This window comes from Suncus etruscus, chromosome 8, assembly GCF_024139225.1.
Source record: "Suncus etruscus isolate mSunEtr1 chromosome 8, mSunEtr1.pri.cur, whole genome shotgun sequence".
Taxonomy (NCBI): Eukaryota; Metazoa; Chordata; class Mammalia; order Eulipotyphla; family Soricidae; genus Suncus; species Suncus etruscus.
In genome coordinates this window covers 27106019-27121490 of record NC_064855.1, presented here as the reverse complement: position 1 = coordinate 27121490, position 15472 = coordinate 27106019, and the positions used below count along the sequence as shown (strand labels likewise).

Genomic DNA, 15472 nt, shown 5'->3' with positions numbered 1-15472 from the left:
TGAACAAGTTTCAGTTTTGTCTGAGTCTGATGTGGGACCCACTTCCTCCCCCTCTCTCTGGCCGTCCGGGAGGAGACTTATAGTCTCTGAGCACTTGGTTTTACTTTTCCTTCTGCACCGGGAGTGTCTTCGATGGCCTTGCATGCAGGATACAAGATCGTGGATTGTCATTTTGAAATATGGAAGGCACCTCTTTTTTTTTTATTTTTGTTAATTTTTTTAGTGATCAGATGGGGAGATTTTGTTTTCCTTTTTGGCTTTCCCTCTAGGATAACACAAGCTGCCTTTTCACTCTCCTCTTTTTTCCCAATTTCCCACCAGGAGCAGTTGCCCATGACCCCCCTCAGGATCCCGTTCCCGTCAGTTCAGTCTCTATTATCCCACCACCGCCACCTCCGAAAAACGTAGCTCGCCTGTTGGCACTAGCATTAGCCGAGTCGGCGCAGCAAGCTTGCACTCAGCCCCTCAAGAGGCCAGGGCCTTTCCCAGCTATCCAGCCGGAGTATGGAGCCGCTGCAGTCACAGCGGAGGACAGAGTGCCCGGCCCTTATTCTAGTGATGCACTCGATAAAGCCTACTTCCCGATGGACAGGCCAGGAGAGCAACCCCAACTCCAGAACAATGCAGCCAGCTTCTGTGGTCCACCAGGGCCCAACGCAGCAACCTCCACTGAGGATCACATCCACTGCCCAACCCAGGGAACAGGGGAACATCTCCAGCAGACCAACTTACCGGGGAATCAGGCGCATCTAGCCTATTTGTCTGGAGACCCAGACCAGCCCAGAGTGGCCTCTGTGGCCTCGCCAGAATGTAAGTGTGAGGAGCAACGAAGTTTTCCCGAGGAGCAGCGTGGGAAGGCCAGTCAGCCCACTGTCACCTTTCTGGACCTCGACCCGTCCCAGCTGCACTTCTACAACGTGGACCAGCCGCCGGCCCTACTGGGCTCTGGTGGGGAGATGGCCCGTCAGCCCGCAGAACAGGCAGGCAAACCTCTAGCACCTTCAAATTTCCCCCGGGACAAAATCCACCTGCCTTCTGCATCCTCTGAGGATCATATTGGCACAGCTACAGCCGTGGCTGCTGGTTACCTGGCAGCTGCTGAAATGGGTGCCCGAGAAGCCAGCTGGGAAGCCACCGAGCCCCCTCTGGTCCCCAGCTCTGCTGCCGCCACCCTCCCGCGTTCGCACAGGACTAACCGACCCCTTCCCCCGCCTCCTTCCCAGCGCTCAGCTGACGTGCATCTACATGTGGGGCAGGTGCCAGCAGCAAGCAGTGTGGGCCTGGCCGCCCCCCACAAGGTAAGTGGGGAGGAAGCAGGCTGCTCCTGAAGGTGGGTCTCTTTACTACTGTGCACAGAGGCAGAGTGCCATTTTTCACCCTCATGGCAGGAGTTAGCTTGAACCTCATTTCCTGATTGAGGCTGAATTCTGCCTTGCCCCCCTCCCCAAACCCTGTGCTGCTTTCTTAGAGGAAGGAACCATGACTTAACTGATAGCTATGGCTTTGCTGAAGCTTTTGCCTCTCTGTCCTTCCTGATGGTGCCAGATAGTAGCAGCAAGGTCAGGGCTGCTTCAGTCCTGTCACTGACTCCATGACCTGGGACAGCTCACCTCACCACCTCTGCCCACTGATGCCCTCTGTAAGACATTCTGTCCTGCACTCAGCCTAGGTAATGTCTGCAGAGCACAGGTCTCTTGCTGATTTCTTCACTTCTGAAAACTGCCATGGACACTTGTAGCCTGGCTCCAATGGGGTCTTTCACAGGGAGCCATTTCCAAAGCTGCTTCTATGGAGATAAAGGATTTGGCCTCTGGGGTGGTACAGGAGGGAGAAAGGAAGAGAGGGCTGTCACTGGCACAAAGGCCATATTTTATCTACCTCCTAAGCTCTCAGCTTTTAGAACTGCCTCCAGGAAGAATTTTCTTCAGGCTGAGCAGAGCAAGCAGAGCTCTGATGGACCTTGCTGGCCAAGGGGCTATGCATTTGGTCTGAGCCTTTCCTTTAGTCTGTATGTTAAGGTTATGCCACAGGAAAGGTCTTAGCTCCACTAGGAAGTCCTGGACACTATGAAGGCCTGGGACCAGAATTCTTTCTCTGGTGACAACAGTGTTTGTCTCACACTGTCAGCCATGCAGTCTGAGAACAGTCAGGCCACTGTCCATATTGTCCCGCTGGGTGACAAGTGGGCAGCCTTTGCCTCGCTGAAGATTCATCTATAAACAGGTCACACTCGTTTCCTCTCTCAGCAGGTTCCAGGAGCAGCACTAGTTACTGAGAGGCCACCGGAACCCAGAGTCACAGGTGACCCAGCCCTGGTCCTGCTCGGCGACGTGGGCCCCGTGCCTCAGTGCCCCATGCCTGCTCCTGCTCCCCAGCCAGGCCTCCTCGAGAAGGTGCGGGAAGGTACCAGGGCGCCGCCACTGCAGCCGAGAGCTGAGCCCATCCCCTTATACTCCTCCTGCGGCTTCTCAGCGCCTGTACCTCCTACCAGGACCATGGAAAGTAAGATCGCCGCCGCCCTGCATGCGGGCACTGCTGACATGCCCAGCATGTCCACCTACCACTCCTTTGCCACTGTGGATGACAGCTTGCCTCTGCCCCTGCCCATCTCACAGCCTAAACACGCACCTCAGAAAGCCGCATACACCGCCTTCGCCACTCCCGATCTCACTGCTGAGCCCTTTGGTCCGGAAAACTGTGTGCATTTCACCATGACATCCAATTGCCAGTTTCGCCCCCAGAGTGTCCCTCCACATCCCAATAAATTGGAGCAGCACCAAGTGTATGGGGCCAGGTCCGAGCCACCGGTGTCCATGGGGCCCCCGTATGGCACCTACGTCGCCCCGGGGAGGAGCACGACTGGACTCCACGCCAAGCCATGCAGCCGAGTAGAGTATGTCTCTTCCCTGAGCTCCACCATTCGGAATCCGTGCTACCCCGAAGACATCCCCCCGTACCCCACCATCCGCCGGGTGCAATCTCTCCACGCCCCACCAGCCTCCACCATCCGCTCCGTCCCCATCTCACGGACGGAAGTGCCCCCCGATGACGAGCCAGCCTACTGCCCCCGTCCCCTGTACCAGTACAAGCCATATCCGCCCTCCCAGGCCCGCTCCGACTACCACGTCACCCAGTTACAGCCTTACTTTGAGAATGGCCGGGTCCACTACCGCTACAGCCCCTACTCCAGCGCTTCCACCTCGTACTTCAGCCCCGACGGGACCCTGTGTGACGTGGACACGTATAGCACCGTGCAGTTGCGGCCCCTGCACCGACTCCCCAACCGAGACTTCGCTTTCTACAACCCCAGGCTGCCCGGGAAAAGTTCGTACAGCTATGGGGGTCTGCCCCCACGCCCTAGGGCCACCGCGGCTGGCTTCTTCCCCGGCCATGACCACAGCATGGGCACCGTCCTGCCACCATCAGCTGAGGCCAAGGCCTCATACGCATCCTGGGACCTGGAGGACATGGAGAAGTACCGATTGCAGTCCCTGCGGCGGGACAACCGTGCCCGGCAGAAGGCAAAGGGCCCCGTGATGTCACAGTATGACAACATGACACCTGCAGGCCAGGACGACCTGGGCGGCATCTATGTCATCCACCTGCGCAGCAAATCTGATCCTGGGAAAACTGGACTCCTATCGGTGGCCGAGGCCAAGGAGGGCCGGCTCCCCACCAAGGTGAGTCCCGAGGGTGACGAGCGCTTCTGCCGGAGGCACCTCGAGTCGGAGCTGGACCCCAGGGTGCACTCCCACTCCAGCTTCGGCAATGGGCAGACCGAGAAGCCGTCGCTGCCACAGAAGCAGAGCAGCCTCCGGAGCCGCAAGCTACACGAACCGGGCTGCGGCCTCCCCGAGCACCGGGCACACCAGGAATCAAGCCATAGGCCGCTGTGCGAGTCCAAAAATGGAACCCCCTTCCCACCAGGCCCGTTAGAGTACGGGGCCTCCGCAGAGCCCATCAGCTACCACAACTCTGGAGGGAAATACGTCCCCACGGGCCAGGAGGCTTTGACGTTGCGACTCAACCCCAGGGAGGTCAGGCTCTTCCAAGAGCTGGAGCGGCCCCGGGCCCGTGCAGAGAAACACTCCCGAGACGGCTTCAAGGAGGAGGACCCTGGAGCAGCACCCCCTAAGCCAGAGCGGAGCCACAGCCTGAAACTGCACCACAGCCAGGCTGGGGAGAGGGACCCTAACGCCCCCTACCACTACCCAATGCACGGCAAGCGTCACAGTGGCGGTGTAGCGGTGGTGTCACAGTACGACAACCTGGAGGGTTACCACTCCCTGCCCCAGCACCAGCGAGCAGGCTTCGGAGGTGGAGCCGGGGGCCCCTGTGTGCCCACCGGCTTTCCTCACCCGCAGAGCAGGACTTATGCCACGGCACTGGGGCAGGGAGCCTTCCTGCAGGCCGAGCTGGCCTTGCAGCGGCCCGAGACACAGGTCCATGCAGAATGAGCCCCCTGGAAGCCACAGAGTCGAAGCAGCCTCTGCAGGACAGCGGACTGTTTTATTTTTGTCAATAACCAAAAAAAAAAAAAAGAGAGAGAGAGAGAGATTAAAAGTTAAAAGAATAAAGTTACCACTCCCCCCATCACATTTTAAAAACAATAATAATAGGGAAGACAAACAAGACGCCATCTCCCTTCTCCCCACCCTTTCCTCCACCCTGCCTCTCTCATCCATAGGCACCCCTTTATTGTCAGTGCTGCAGGCTGGATGTGCATAAAGTCCAAGCTGGGAGAAATCTGTCTTCGGTATTGGCCCCCACAGAGCTTATCTGGAAAGATCACTGTTGCGGAGTCTTGAGTTTGTTGCCCTTTGGGGTCTGCCTGTGTGGTTTTGAGCGATAGGTGTTTCCTCAAATGCCTTGCTGCCTTCTCTAGCCTGACCCACTGCAGGGGTCATGGCCTGTCTGCTTCTCCCTGGTCCTGTTTGGGTCCCAAGTGGAGGGCAGCCTCTCCCCAATCCTGCAGACAAATATCTAACAAATAGCTAACAGACGAAGGCATTAAGGTTTTCAGCATTTAGCGATTATCACCCTGTATCTGATCGTGTAAACCCAGGTGAAACCATGCTCACTAGGATCTGAGTTTTAACACTTGAATTCTCACCTCTCATGAACTAGGCTCGGGGCACACACAGAAAGGAGGCTTTGGGATGTTCACATTCACAGCCGTCTTAGAGCCTTATCCACACCAGAAGACACCATCAGTACTGCTAGCCTGCCTTTTGTTGCTTTTTGTTCGCCAATGTTTGATAGAACACAATCCTAGTAAAACACCTCACACCATTTGTTCTCTTGGAAAATTTTTCCTCTTTTCATTAAACAATGAAAAAGACAATAACTGGATGAGCACACAGTGATCATGAGTACATGCTGGCATGCTCGTTTCTGTTCCTCCCGGCATGCCAGTCTCTGCCCTGGCATTCTGCAGTGAGCTGGTGAGCCGCACATCCCCACTGGCATCATAGAGCCCCATCACACCTGCTGTAATGTGGGGGTTTTGGATGGTTAGGTGTCTTTCCCTCAGGGTTTGTTTTCCTTTCCTCCCCTGCCCAGATCACAGTCTTGTGATACTTGTTGATACCAACAAGTGATACTTGTTGGGTGGCTCTTAAAAAGTCCATCATGCCTGAAGTGCAGGTTTTGTCTTGGAAGTTGCATTCCTAATGTGAGCAGGCTCGGCTACCTCTCCTCCGCTCCTTTCAGTCTTCTCCACTCTGCCCACCCCGCACACTGCTCACCGCCAAGGCAGTCCCCTGGCCTCCAAAGGCGTGTTGATGTTCTTCATTCTCCAACTTTGAGCTGAACCCGGGAGTTTTATACATTCACATGGTTTTTTTGTTTTGTTTTGGTTTTTTTTTACATTCTTGTGTCTTAAAGCCCTGTTTGTAGAAGACACCCAGAGATTTTCATTCCATGGATGAATGGTTGCTGTTCTGGCTTTTTTAAACTTGGAGTTAATTTTCATTTATAGAGAAAGGAGAAACCTTATGAGATGGTTTTTATGCTGCTATTTACTGCTGTGAAATCGTATCCACATTCCAACTAACCTTTTTGTTTGAAATTAAAAGGAACATCCTATGATTGCACTTTAAAAGTTTATAGTTAGAGGAAAGTAAATTCTAAGATCAACACCTTTACGTACACTAGAAATCCACCATAAGGTTATCTCGCATTCCCCCTATGAATGCATCCCAGGGTTATAATAAAAATCATAGTAGAGAGAATCCTGAAACCGAGAGAGCTGAAAGGTCTGTGGGAATCGAGGACTCTTACTAGCAGTGCAGGGCCAGCCCTACTGGGGCAATATTGATTGGGCTTAGGATTAGGGCAGTGTTAAGATGGGCAGAGCTGGCTTCTGTGTAACTCTCAGACACTGGTGCTTCAGCCAGGAGTCAGCTTTGGTGACCCTTCTCCCCATCCCAATCCCCTGCCCCTATATTCCTTATTTTACTGGAGGCATCTTGTTGCCCAGTGGGCCAGCCACTGCCCTGTAACATCCCCTTGTTCTTGGCAGTAGGAATGAGGAGAAGTGGGTGTGAGAGGGAGCGGCTCAGTGACAGCAGATTCTCAGAGCGACAAGCCTAGACATTTGCAATGTGTTGTTAGACCCCTGTGCACGCTGCAAAACCAAGCCTGTTCTATCAAGTACAAAGGCAGATTTCTCCCTTTCTGAATGTCCTACGAGGTTCAAATGATCAGGTTAGTATTTTTGGATACTCAGAAGACTAGTATCAGTGTCAAGTGCAAAGTTGAGGTGAAATCCAGCATGGGCTCGTTTCCAATGGAGCCTTAATTCATGCAGTTGTCAGGACTCTGATCCTTCCAGGCTGCTCCTGTGGGGTGGAAATGAGACGCAGGTCCCCTCCACTCTGCTCCCCATGTGTGACTCCACTGACAGCAGAGATGTGTGTCCTGGTTCAAATTCAGAAAAAGAAACCTTTTTATTTTCTAGAACACTTAGTGGAGCTGGTGCTGTCTCAGGCAAGAAACCCGCTGGCTGTTTCGCTCTTAACCTTCCCCAACATCTCCCCGAACTTTTATTGTAAATTTCCATGTCACTATTTGGTTTGACTGAAATACATATTCCCTGGAGAGTCTGACCAGAGACATTGCTGAGAATCTCAGAGGTGCCATTTTCGATGAATCAATTTTATCTGAGCCTTATTGCAGACTGTATCCCACTCCCAGGCCTCTGAAGGCCTGCCTATGTTTATAATAGCAAAGCATTATTTTTTAAAAACAGGGTCTGAGGAGTAATTCTGTAGAGGAGAGGCCCTGTATGTGGGAAAAGATGCAAGGTCGCACTTCTGAAGCAACAGACAGCGTCAACTGGAAATTTCTCTTTAGTTGAAAGAAAAAAGAAAGAAAAGAAAAGAAAACTAGGAAAAAAGTCCCATTTCTCTGCTTCATTCTCCTGTTTAGCATGTTGCAAGGTCTTGTCTGAGCCGTGGGTAAGGAAATAGTTATGAAAGCAAAGGTATGTCGGGAAGTCCCTTCCAGATGGCTATGGGCATGTGATGTTTGGTGCCGTGTGTGACGGAATTGCAGGAATGGTCTGTTTTTACTATGCGCGACAATGTGTGTGCACAGAGGGTCTTTTTCATTTCTTTTATGAATAGTACTGTTAGTGTTCTGAGAATCAACCAATAAAAATAAAAAGCGGTTGTTTTACAGCTTAGATTCTAAAGTAGCAAAACCTGATTTTTCAACCATGACCTGCATGAGAGAGACACCCTAGGATGTCTTAGATCCTAACTCTTTTGAGTTCTTAATTTTAATTTATATAGTGGTTTTTTTTTAATGTTCTAATATTTTTGTGAACTGGTGTAAATTGTTAATGCATATAAGCTTGTGTATTTTTGTAAATAGTTTTGTGATTTATTTCTTGGCCCCTACCTATGTAAATATTTAGAGTTTCATTTCTTCAAAATTTATTCAAAGCTGAGTTGTGGGCTTGGGGTTTTGTTTTGTTTCTTCGTTTTGTTCTGTTTTGTTTTGGTTGGGGGTTGGGGGGGAGAAGGGGTTTTGTACTCTTGAAAATCCTGATGGCCATATCTTATGGTTTAAGGCAAATGCCCCACCGAAAGCAATTCAAATATCAACCAATTATTTCAGGTTAAAACAGACTTTTGTGTATGTGTTTCTTTAGTGTGTGTGTGTGTGTGTGTGTGTGTGTGTGTATGTGTGTATGACTTTTGTGTATGTGTTTCGTGTGTGTGTGTGTGTGTGTGTCTGTGTGTTGGGGGGGGGGGGATTGGGCACCGCAAGGGCCTGTAGGCTCTAGAGATGTTCCTGAGATATTCCTGGCTCTGTGCTCAGGAGTTACTACCTCTGGGGTGCAGAGGATTCAAACCAGGTTCTTGGGTAAGGAGATAGAGCTCTTTGTTCTTTTTCTAGGCCTTGAGTTTCATTTTTAAAACTCCTTTGAATGACAATAACATAGAAATTGTATTGAGAGCAAAGGTTAGTGTTTGGTGATAGCTCATACAAGCCAGTCACTTGCCACTTGCCAAAAGGGTGACTTACTCTGATCTGTTTGCCACAGGTGGTCTGGCTGACACTACTGAGGCCTCCCCTGCCCCCCACAGGTGCCTGCTCCAGGGAGAAACAAAGTAGAAAATAGACACCCACCACCACCACTGCCAAGTCTCACACCCCACACCCACACACAGAGTGTCTAGACCTCCCAGCGGAGTGCAATGCTAGAAGGAATCACTCCTCTACTGGCCTACACTGGCCAGCCATGAACTACAATATCTGGGCTCTTGGATCCCCAAAGAAAGTGTCCTAGGAGAATGGTTGTGTGTAGCCTGTATAACTCATGCTACCAGGACCTCGGCACTCCACAGGAACCCCAAGACACAGTCCTGCACCACACAGCCTCCCCCGGAAATAATTCCTTACCAACAGAATTACCGCCAAAGCCCACTTCTGGGGCTGTGGATGTAACCTAGTTGTAGGTGACCTACCAAGTCTTGGAGTTAATCCTGTCAGCCCCTACCCCTGATTGCCCCTCTGCAGATGGAAACACAGCTCTCGTCAGGAATCCTTACTTTACCCATCAGCCTGGACATTGGGCTCAGCTCTCCCTCTGGATGTGGGGGCTCTCAAGCCTGGCTCCCGGGACTGCAGATCAACTGCAGCTGCTGTCTACATGCCACCCTTCTGGTCCCAGGGGCACCTGAAACTGCTGGAAGAGAAGTGGTAGAGTCCCAGCATGTAGCTTGGACAGAATTTCCCACACTCCCACACCCACTATGTCATAGCCAGTCTCGCCCATGCCTATTTGTGGGAGTCACTATGTTACCCACCAGTCCTGAGGTCTCGTGAAACAGGTGCCCTTTAGCACCTAAAACTGTGGCATGTGCACCCACCCCATAAAAGATATAAATGGGCCAAGCTTGGCACATGGTTCGAGTTAAGCTCTTGTTCAAGGAAGTGGTGAGGTTTGACTTTGGTGAATTCCCTGAAGTATTCCCAGAGCAAATGCCCACCTCCATCCTTCACTGCTAGGACCCAGGGAGCCTGTCTATTGCTGCCACAGGCCTTCAGACACATGGGCACTGAGATTAAAGCAGCTTCTGTGCTGCTTCTTCAGCACTTCCCTAAACTCATTTTTGCTTTGATTATATGTTGTCTATAAGTTACCTGTGAACCTTACTTTCCCGCTGGTCACTCAGAAAAAAATTAGCCTGTAAGATGCTGAGCATTCTGTACACAAGGGTGCAAGGGCCCAGGCTCTTGTTTCGTGGCTCACAGACTCATGCTCCTTCACTGTGCTAGGACATGAGATGCTGTAGAAGAGGAGAGACCTGAGCAAAGGCTGCACTGGAAGGAGTAATCAGACTCAACAGATCTTTTCTCTGTAGCGCTGTGGGTGGTTCCCTCCTAGCAGAAGGCTGATGCTCCAGTCCATCCATGTTCGAATACCAAGGCAAGGCAAGCCATACGTGTGCCATGCCATGCGTTAGAACTATTCAATTCCTGGCGCATCTTTATTTCTTCTCAGTAAACATTTTGGTAGCTTGGGGGACCATATTTGACATGCTCTGAGGTCGGCTGGCTATGTGGGATGTCAGGATCCAACCCAGGTTGGCAACATGCAAAGCAAGCAACTATGTGCTATCTCTCCAGCCCCTTCATTCCTCAGCCTGTTGCTCATATTTTCAATTTACTTATTTTGGTTTTTGGACCACACTTACTGGTGCTTAGGGATCATTCCTGGAGGCGTTAGGGAACCATTTGGAGTACCAGGGATCTAACCTGTGTCAAATGTGCACAAGACAAGAGTCACTATATTATGACTGGCAGCAAATGTTAAAACCACATGGAGAGCTGGTTCAACTCTTCAGGTACCTTGAACAAGCTGTGTACAGTGAATGAGTGGGCAGGCCTGGGATAGGCTTGAGAAAGCTGCCGTCTTAGCAGGCTGTCCATGATCTGAGAAACATCATCCATTTGGCTGGCTTTGGGGTTTAAGCGTTAAACCCAGATTAAATTATAAAGCTGACACAGGTAGGCCAACTGATAGAGCAATTCATCTCTGACACTGCTGGAAAATGATCACTGATCATTTTCTGGTCATGGGGTTTGGTTCTGTGCAGATACTGAATTGGTCAGCGGGGTGAAACCACACACTCATAAGGTTTCTAGCTTCTGGCACAGCACAGATAGACTATAATGAAAAAGCAGGCAAGTGGGGTATTTGAGTTGTCACTGCCACTCATTTTAAACCCCTTCTGAAACTCTCAACCCTCATAACCAGGTTTTAAAATCATGCCCAGCCCTGGCTCTCTCATCCCCAGATAGAACTAAATCCCAAGCCAGCTGCCATGGGCTGCTCTAAGGAGTAATGCAAGTCTGGAAGTTTCTAAAGGGCCAAGCAGCAGAGTTGGACCCAGCAGTGACCCAGGATCTGTGTACCCGGGCAAGATGGGGCAAGACCCACAGTGGCTAGCTGATTCCGTGGTGTTGATATTATTGTTTCATGGAGTGACTCACCCTCTGAAGGCTTCCTGTGGTTAGTGTGTGCTTGAATGACTGAAAACAAACCTCAGTGACGCTCGCACCCTAAGACCCGACTGTTTCATATACTTGCTATTTCTCGGCGGATGGAACCTGGGTGTAGACAGGTATTTGCCTGCATCAGGGTTGGCCCAGAGTTCTGTTGTTGAATCATCCCAGTTCTACTCCACCCATCCCAGAGTCCTGCTAAATCCCCCTGAAATTGTACTACTGCTCCCCAGAAAACGGCTGCTTTCTTCCTGAAGAGCCACATCCAGCTCTTGGGCCCCTCTTCCATGACATGGCCTTCTGGCCGTGGCTTGGGGGATACATGGTGCTGAGCAGTGTCTGCACCAAATCCCTGGGCAGAGGATGGGCAGGGCAGGCTGTTTTCTTAGCAAAGCTTCTGCAAGGCTCTTTAGCACTCTCTAAATGTGAAAGCTTTACCATTATTCTCAAACACACATTATTCTCTCCACCATCGAAGCAAGATGCCCAGGGAGATTCAAGAATCTGTCTAGTAAAGGACCTGGAAGTAACGTCCAACACTAACAGTGTGATCATTAGTTGCCATGTACTAAGGTATTTAAAATGGATTTTCACGTAGGTCAGTGTTAACTCCATAATGGGCAGAATCTCATACTCAGGAAAGCTGAAGGCCGCACATGAGAACCTAAGTTTAGTCAAGACCCACAGCCTGCTCCAGGGCACAACTCCACAGATCAAGAGCTCTGATTGGGACAGGAAGACACCCAGACCCTGCCAGCAGGAGAGGCCAGTTAGTGTCCTGGTTAAAATCTCTTAACAACAGCAACCCCATATTCCTGGTCCCAACAAAGCCTCCTGCAGGTTCTGGTTGCTCCAGGTAACAGCCAGCTGTAGCCCCCATGTTACCATATAGACAAAAGACAGCTCCCCTATACCTGCTGCACCATCTCAAACACCCCACCCAGATGTGATGGTCAGCAGGGAGCACTGGCAGGTCCCCATGGGTGCCTTGTGTGCAGGCAGCCAGGAGGTCAGCCACACCTCTGGGCATCCTCATATGTTAGGTTACATCTTATTTTATATAAAACAAAGATCATTGCTGGTTTCTTTGTAACTGTTAGTTTATAACTAGGTTTCGCCCAAAACAAAGATTATCTTATATGTAAACTTGGGTGGGTAGGCTCAGGATAGACTGAGCTATCTGCCCCATTTGAGGGTGGTCCCTGTACTCAATAAAAACTGTTCTGGTAGGCAGCTTGGTGGAGGTACGAGGTAGAAGACAGCCAGACTATCCGTGTTTCACCCTCAGTCTGGTCTGGATTGTTTCATGCAGTGACTGCTTCAGACTCATTCACCAGGGGTTGGAGATACAGAGCGTAGGGTGATTTTACACTCCTAGATCATCTCCCATTGGGAGATGCCAGAGCACCTGAGCAGTGAATGCAAGAAGGTAAATTCAATCCCCAGCCCCACCTGCACCAAACGGGATTTGGTCAGCATGGTATCCGGCTCCACAACCAAGCGTGCATGCCCAGTGCAGCAAGAGCACCGCCGCCAAACAGAGGGCACCCCCACAAGCACCCCCTAGTCAGCCAGAAGTAATCCCCAAACATATGTCCCCAAAATAAAACAGAAAAATAAAAGAACCAGAAGTCTGATTTATGGTTCAGGAAGATGCCTGGCCACTGCATCGATGCCTTTGACTCAGCCAATCTGTTCTCTCCATCACAGTGACAGGAATATTTGGGGGTGCTGAGTCTGAAACTGCAGAAGAAATAAGAGAGGAGATTCAGAGCAAGTGGGGACAGGAAGACTTTGAACCCCTCCCAGCCTGGGCTTGTGATCTGATGGCAGAGGCCTAAAGCTATGTGTGTTACCTGGGACTACCTGTGAGCCCACGGCTGCTCAGCCCTGTCCCCTGGCTCAAAGCCCCACAATGCCTTTGAGCACTGAGATGAAATCCAGACAGTCCCCCCCAATCTCTCTGTCCCCTCCAGCTCAGACTTGGGCCAGTGCCTCCACATGAGGTCTAGGGGTATTCTATAGGAAATGCTATATCGCAAGGCCTATGGCCCCAGGCCTCAGCCATCCCCTGGACCCAGGCTTTTATCAATATATTTTTCTTTTAATTTTGTTTGGGGGGGCACATATGGTGGTTCTCAGGACTCACTTCTGGCTCTGTGCTCAGGGGTCACTCCTGATGGTACTTAGAATTATATGAATCCCAGGTTGGCCCTGTTCAAGGCAAGTACCTTCCTTCTGTCTCTCCAGCACTTTTTTTTCTGGTTTAGGGGCCACATCTGGTGGTACTCAGGGCCTATTCTAAGCTCTAGTGAACTAGATGGTTCCAGGACTAAACCTAGGCCTCCTCCATGATTTCAACCCATTTGGAGGCACAGACATTATCCCCTCACTGGCTACTGCCTGGTGCAAGAGTCCACTATCTCAGGAGCGGGTGGGTGTTGTGTCTTTAAGAGCCTCATCAGTGAGGCCTTCTTCTTGGAAAGCCAGATGGAGGCACTGGTTTTCTCCACCACCCTCTGGGTTTTCAGAATATAGAATATATTATATAGATTTTTATAGAATATAGATTGCTTAAAAGTGTTCACTCGTTTGCTAACTAATGGGAGGTACTCAAATGAAGGAAGACAAAAGGGAAACTATCCAAAAAAAAAAAAAAGAAATAATAATGGTTCAGAAAGAAGTTCTGCAGGGTCCGGAGAGATAGCACAGCGGCGTTTGCCTTGCAAGCAGTCGATCCAGGACCAAAGGTGGTTGGTTCGAATCCCGGTGTCCCATATGGTCCCCGTGCCTGCCAGGAGCTATTTCTGAGCAGACAGCCAGGAGTAACCTCTGAGCATCGCCGGGTGTGGCCCAAAAACAAAACAAAAAAAAAAAAAAGAAAGAAGTTCTGCAGAGGAATAGATAATATTGAACAATGACGAACTCTAGGCTTAGGTTACAATCTTGACCACTCAATGGGGGCAGGATGATGATTGATCTTAAGTTTAGGACAATGTGTGGGGGGCAATTTTGGAACCATATATTTTTACACGAATGTACCTGAACTACAAAAAAAATCCTGAATTAATAAAATAAAAACAACGAAGAGCAAGAAGAAACTCTGGAAACAAAAGCTCCCAGAGAAGTCACAGCTTTGCAAAAATTGGTCCCATCACCTCTGCATCGCCATGAGCTGCCGTCCGGTAAGTGATAGCACAGAGTCGCCACCAGATGGCGATGCCAGTTCATTTGCTGAATTGGTTTTACTAGGGTCTGGGTTTGGAAAAGCTCTTGCAAGGGCAAGATTCACTAGGGGGCAACTCCCTTCCTTCTTTGAGCCCCACTTTTACTATCTGAATGGTAGTGTCTAGCCTCGGAGTGGTGCTCCCAAGGAGATAAGGAGTTACCTTGGGGAAGTCAACCCTAGAGAAAAGGTAAATATGCTCTGATATAGAGGTGAGGATAAGATGTGTGCAAAAATGTGGGGGTGGTCCGGAGAAATTGTGCAGAAAGCAGGAAATTTGCCCTGCATCCCCTACATGTCCAGGATGGTTCCAGGAGTGATCTCTGAGTCCAGAACCAGAAGAAAACTCTGAGCACTGCCAAATGTATCCCCAAGCAAAAAGCAGGAGGAGGAAGAGAAGAGGAGTAAGGGAGAAGGAGATGAAGAATAAAAGAAGAGGAAGGAGGAGGAGGAGTGGGAGGGTGAAGGAGGAGGAGGAGGAGGAGGAAGAGGAAGAAGGAAGAGGAGGAAGAGTGGGGTAGAGAAGGGGCTGAAGGGGAGGAAGAGGAAGGAGGAAGATGGAAGAGGAAGGAAGAAGAATGAAGAAGGAGGAGGAAGAGAAGGAGCAGTGTGGAGGGCGCCTTCCACAACAGTCTTTTCTGTCTTCAAACTCCTCAATTCAGGATAAAACAATAGCTCAGCAGTAGGGAGTTTGCCTTGTGCATGGCCAACCATGGAAAGACCCCAGTTCAATTCCCTGCACCCCAAGTGGTCCCTCCCCACCACCAGCCTGCCAGGAGTGATTTCTGAGCACAGAGTTAGGAGTAGCCCCAAAATGTCACTGGGTGTGACCCAAAAACAAAACAAACAAAAAATCTACTAACAACTAGCATGATAATAACTAGCATGTTATTGAATGAGAGAAATAGAATGCCTGTCTCGAATACAGGCAGGGGTCAGGGAGGGGTCATTGGTGGTGGGAATGTTGCACTGGTGAAGTGGGTGTTCTGTTTATGACTGAAACCCAACTATAATCATGCTTAAATAAAGATTTTACATGTCAAAAAAAATCAAACTCCTCAGTGTTGTTCGAAGCTATTTTCAAGTGAAGCCTCCAACACCTGGCGTCTCCACTATGACTCTTAAGTCCAGATTTGAGCTGCAACTTTGTTCCCACACTGGGTCAAGTCAGAATTCCCACAGAATGTTCTGGAAACACACATTTCTGGGCACCAGGTATGGCCA

General features: G+C 50.2%; 1 protein-coding gene across 1 annotated transcript in view; it reads left to right on the top strand.

Annotated features, from left to right (window-relative positions):
* ARHGAP32 (Rho GTPase activating protein 32) overlaps positions 1 to 5328 on the top strand; it is a 254003-nt gene extending 248675 nt beyond the window's left edge. Inside the window, exons 22-23 of the mRNA XM_049778210.1 lie at positions 322 to 1298; positions 2250 to 5328. Of these exons, the coding sequence (XP_049634167.1) occupies positions 322 to 1298; positions 2250 to 4457 (3185 nt within the window). The 3' untranslated portion in view covers positions 4458 to 5328. The remainder of the gene's footprint in view (positions 1 to 321; positions 1299 to 2249) is intronic.
* Positions 5329 to 15472: the final 10144 nt, after the last annotated feature.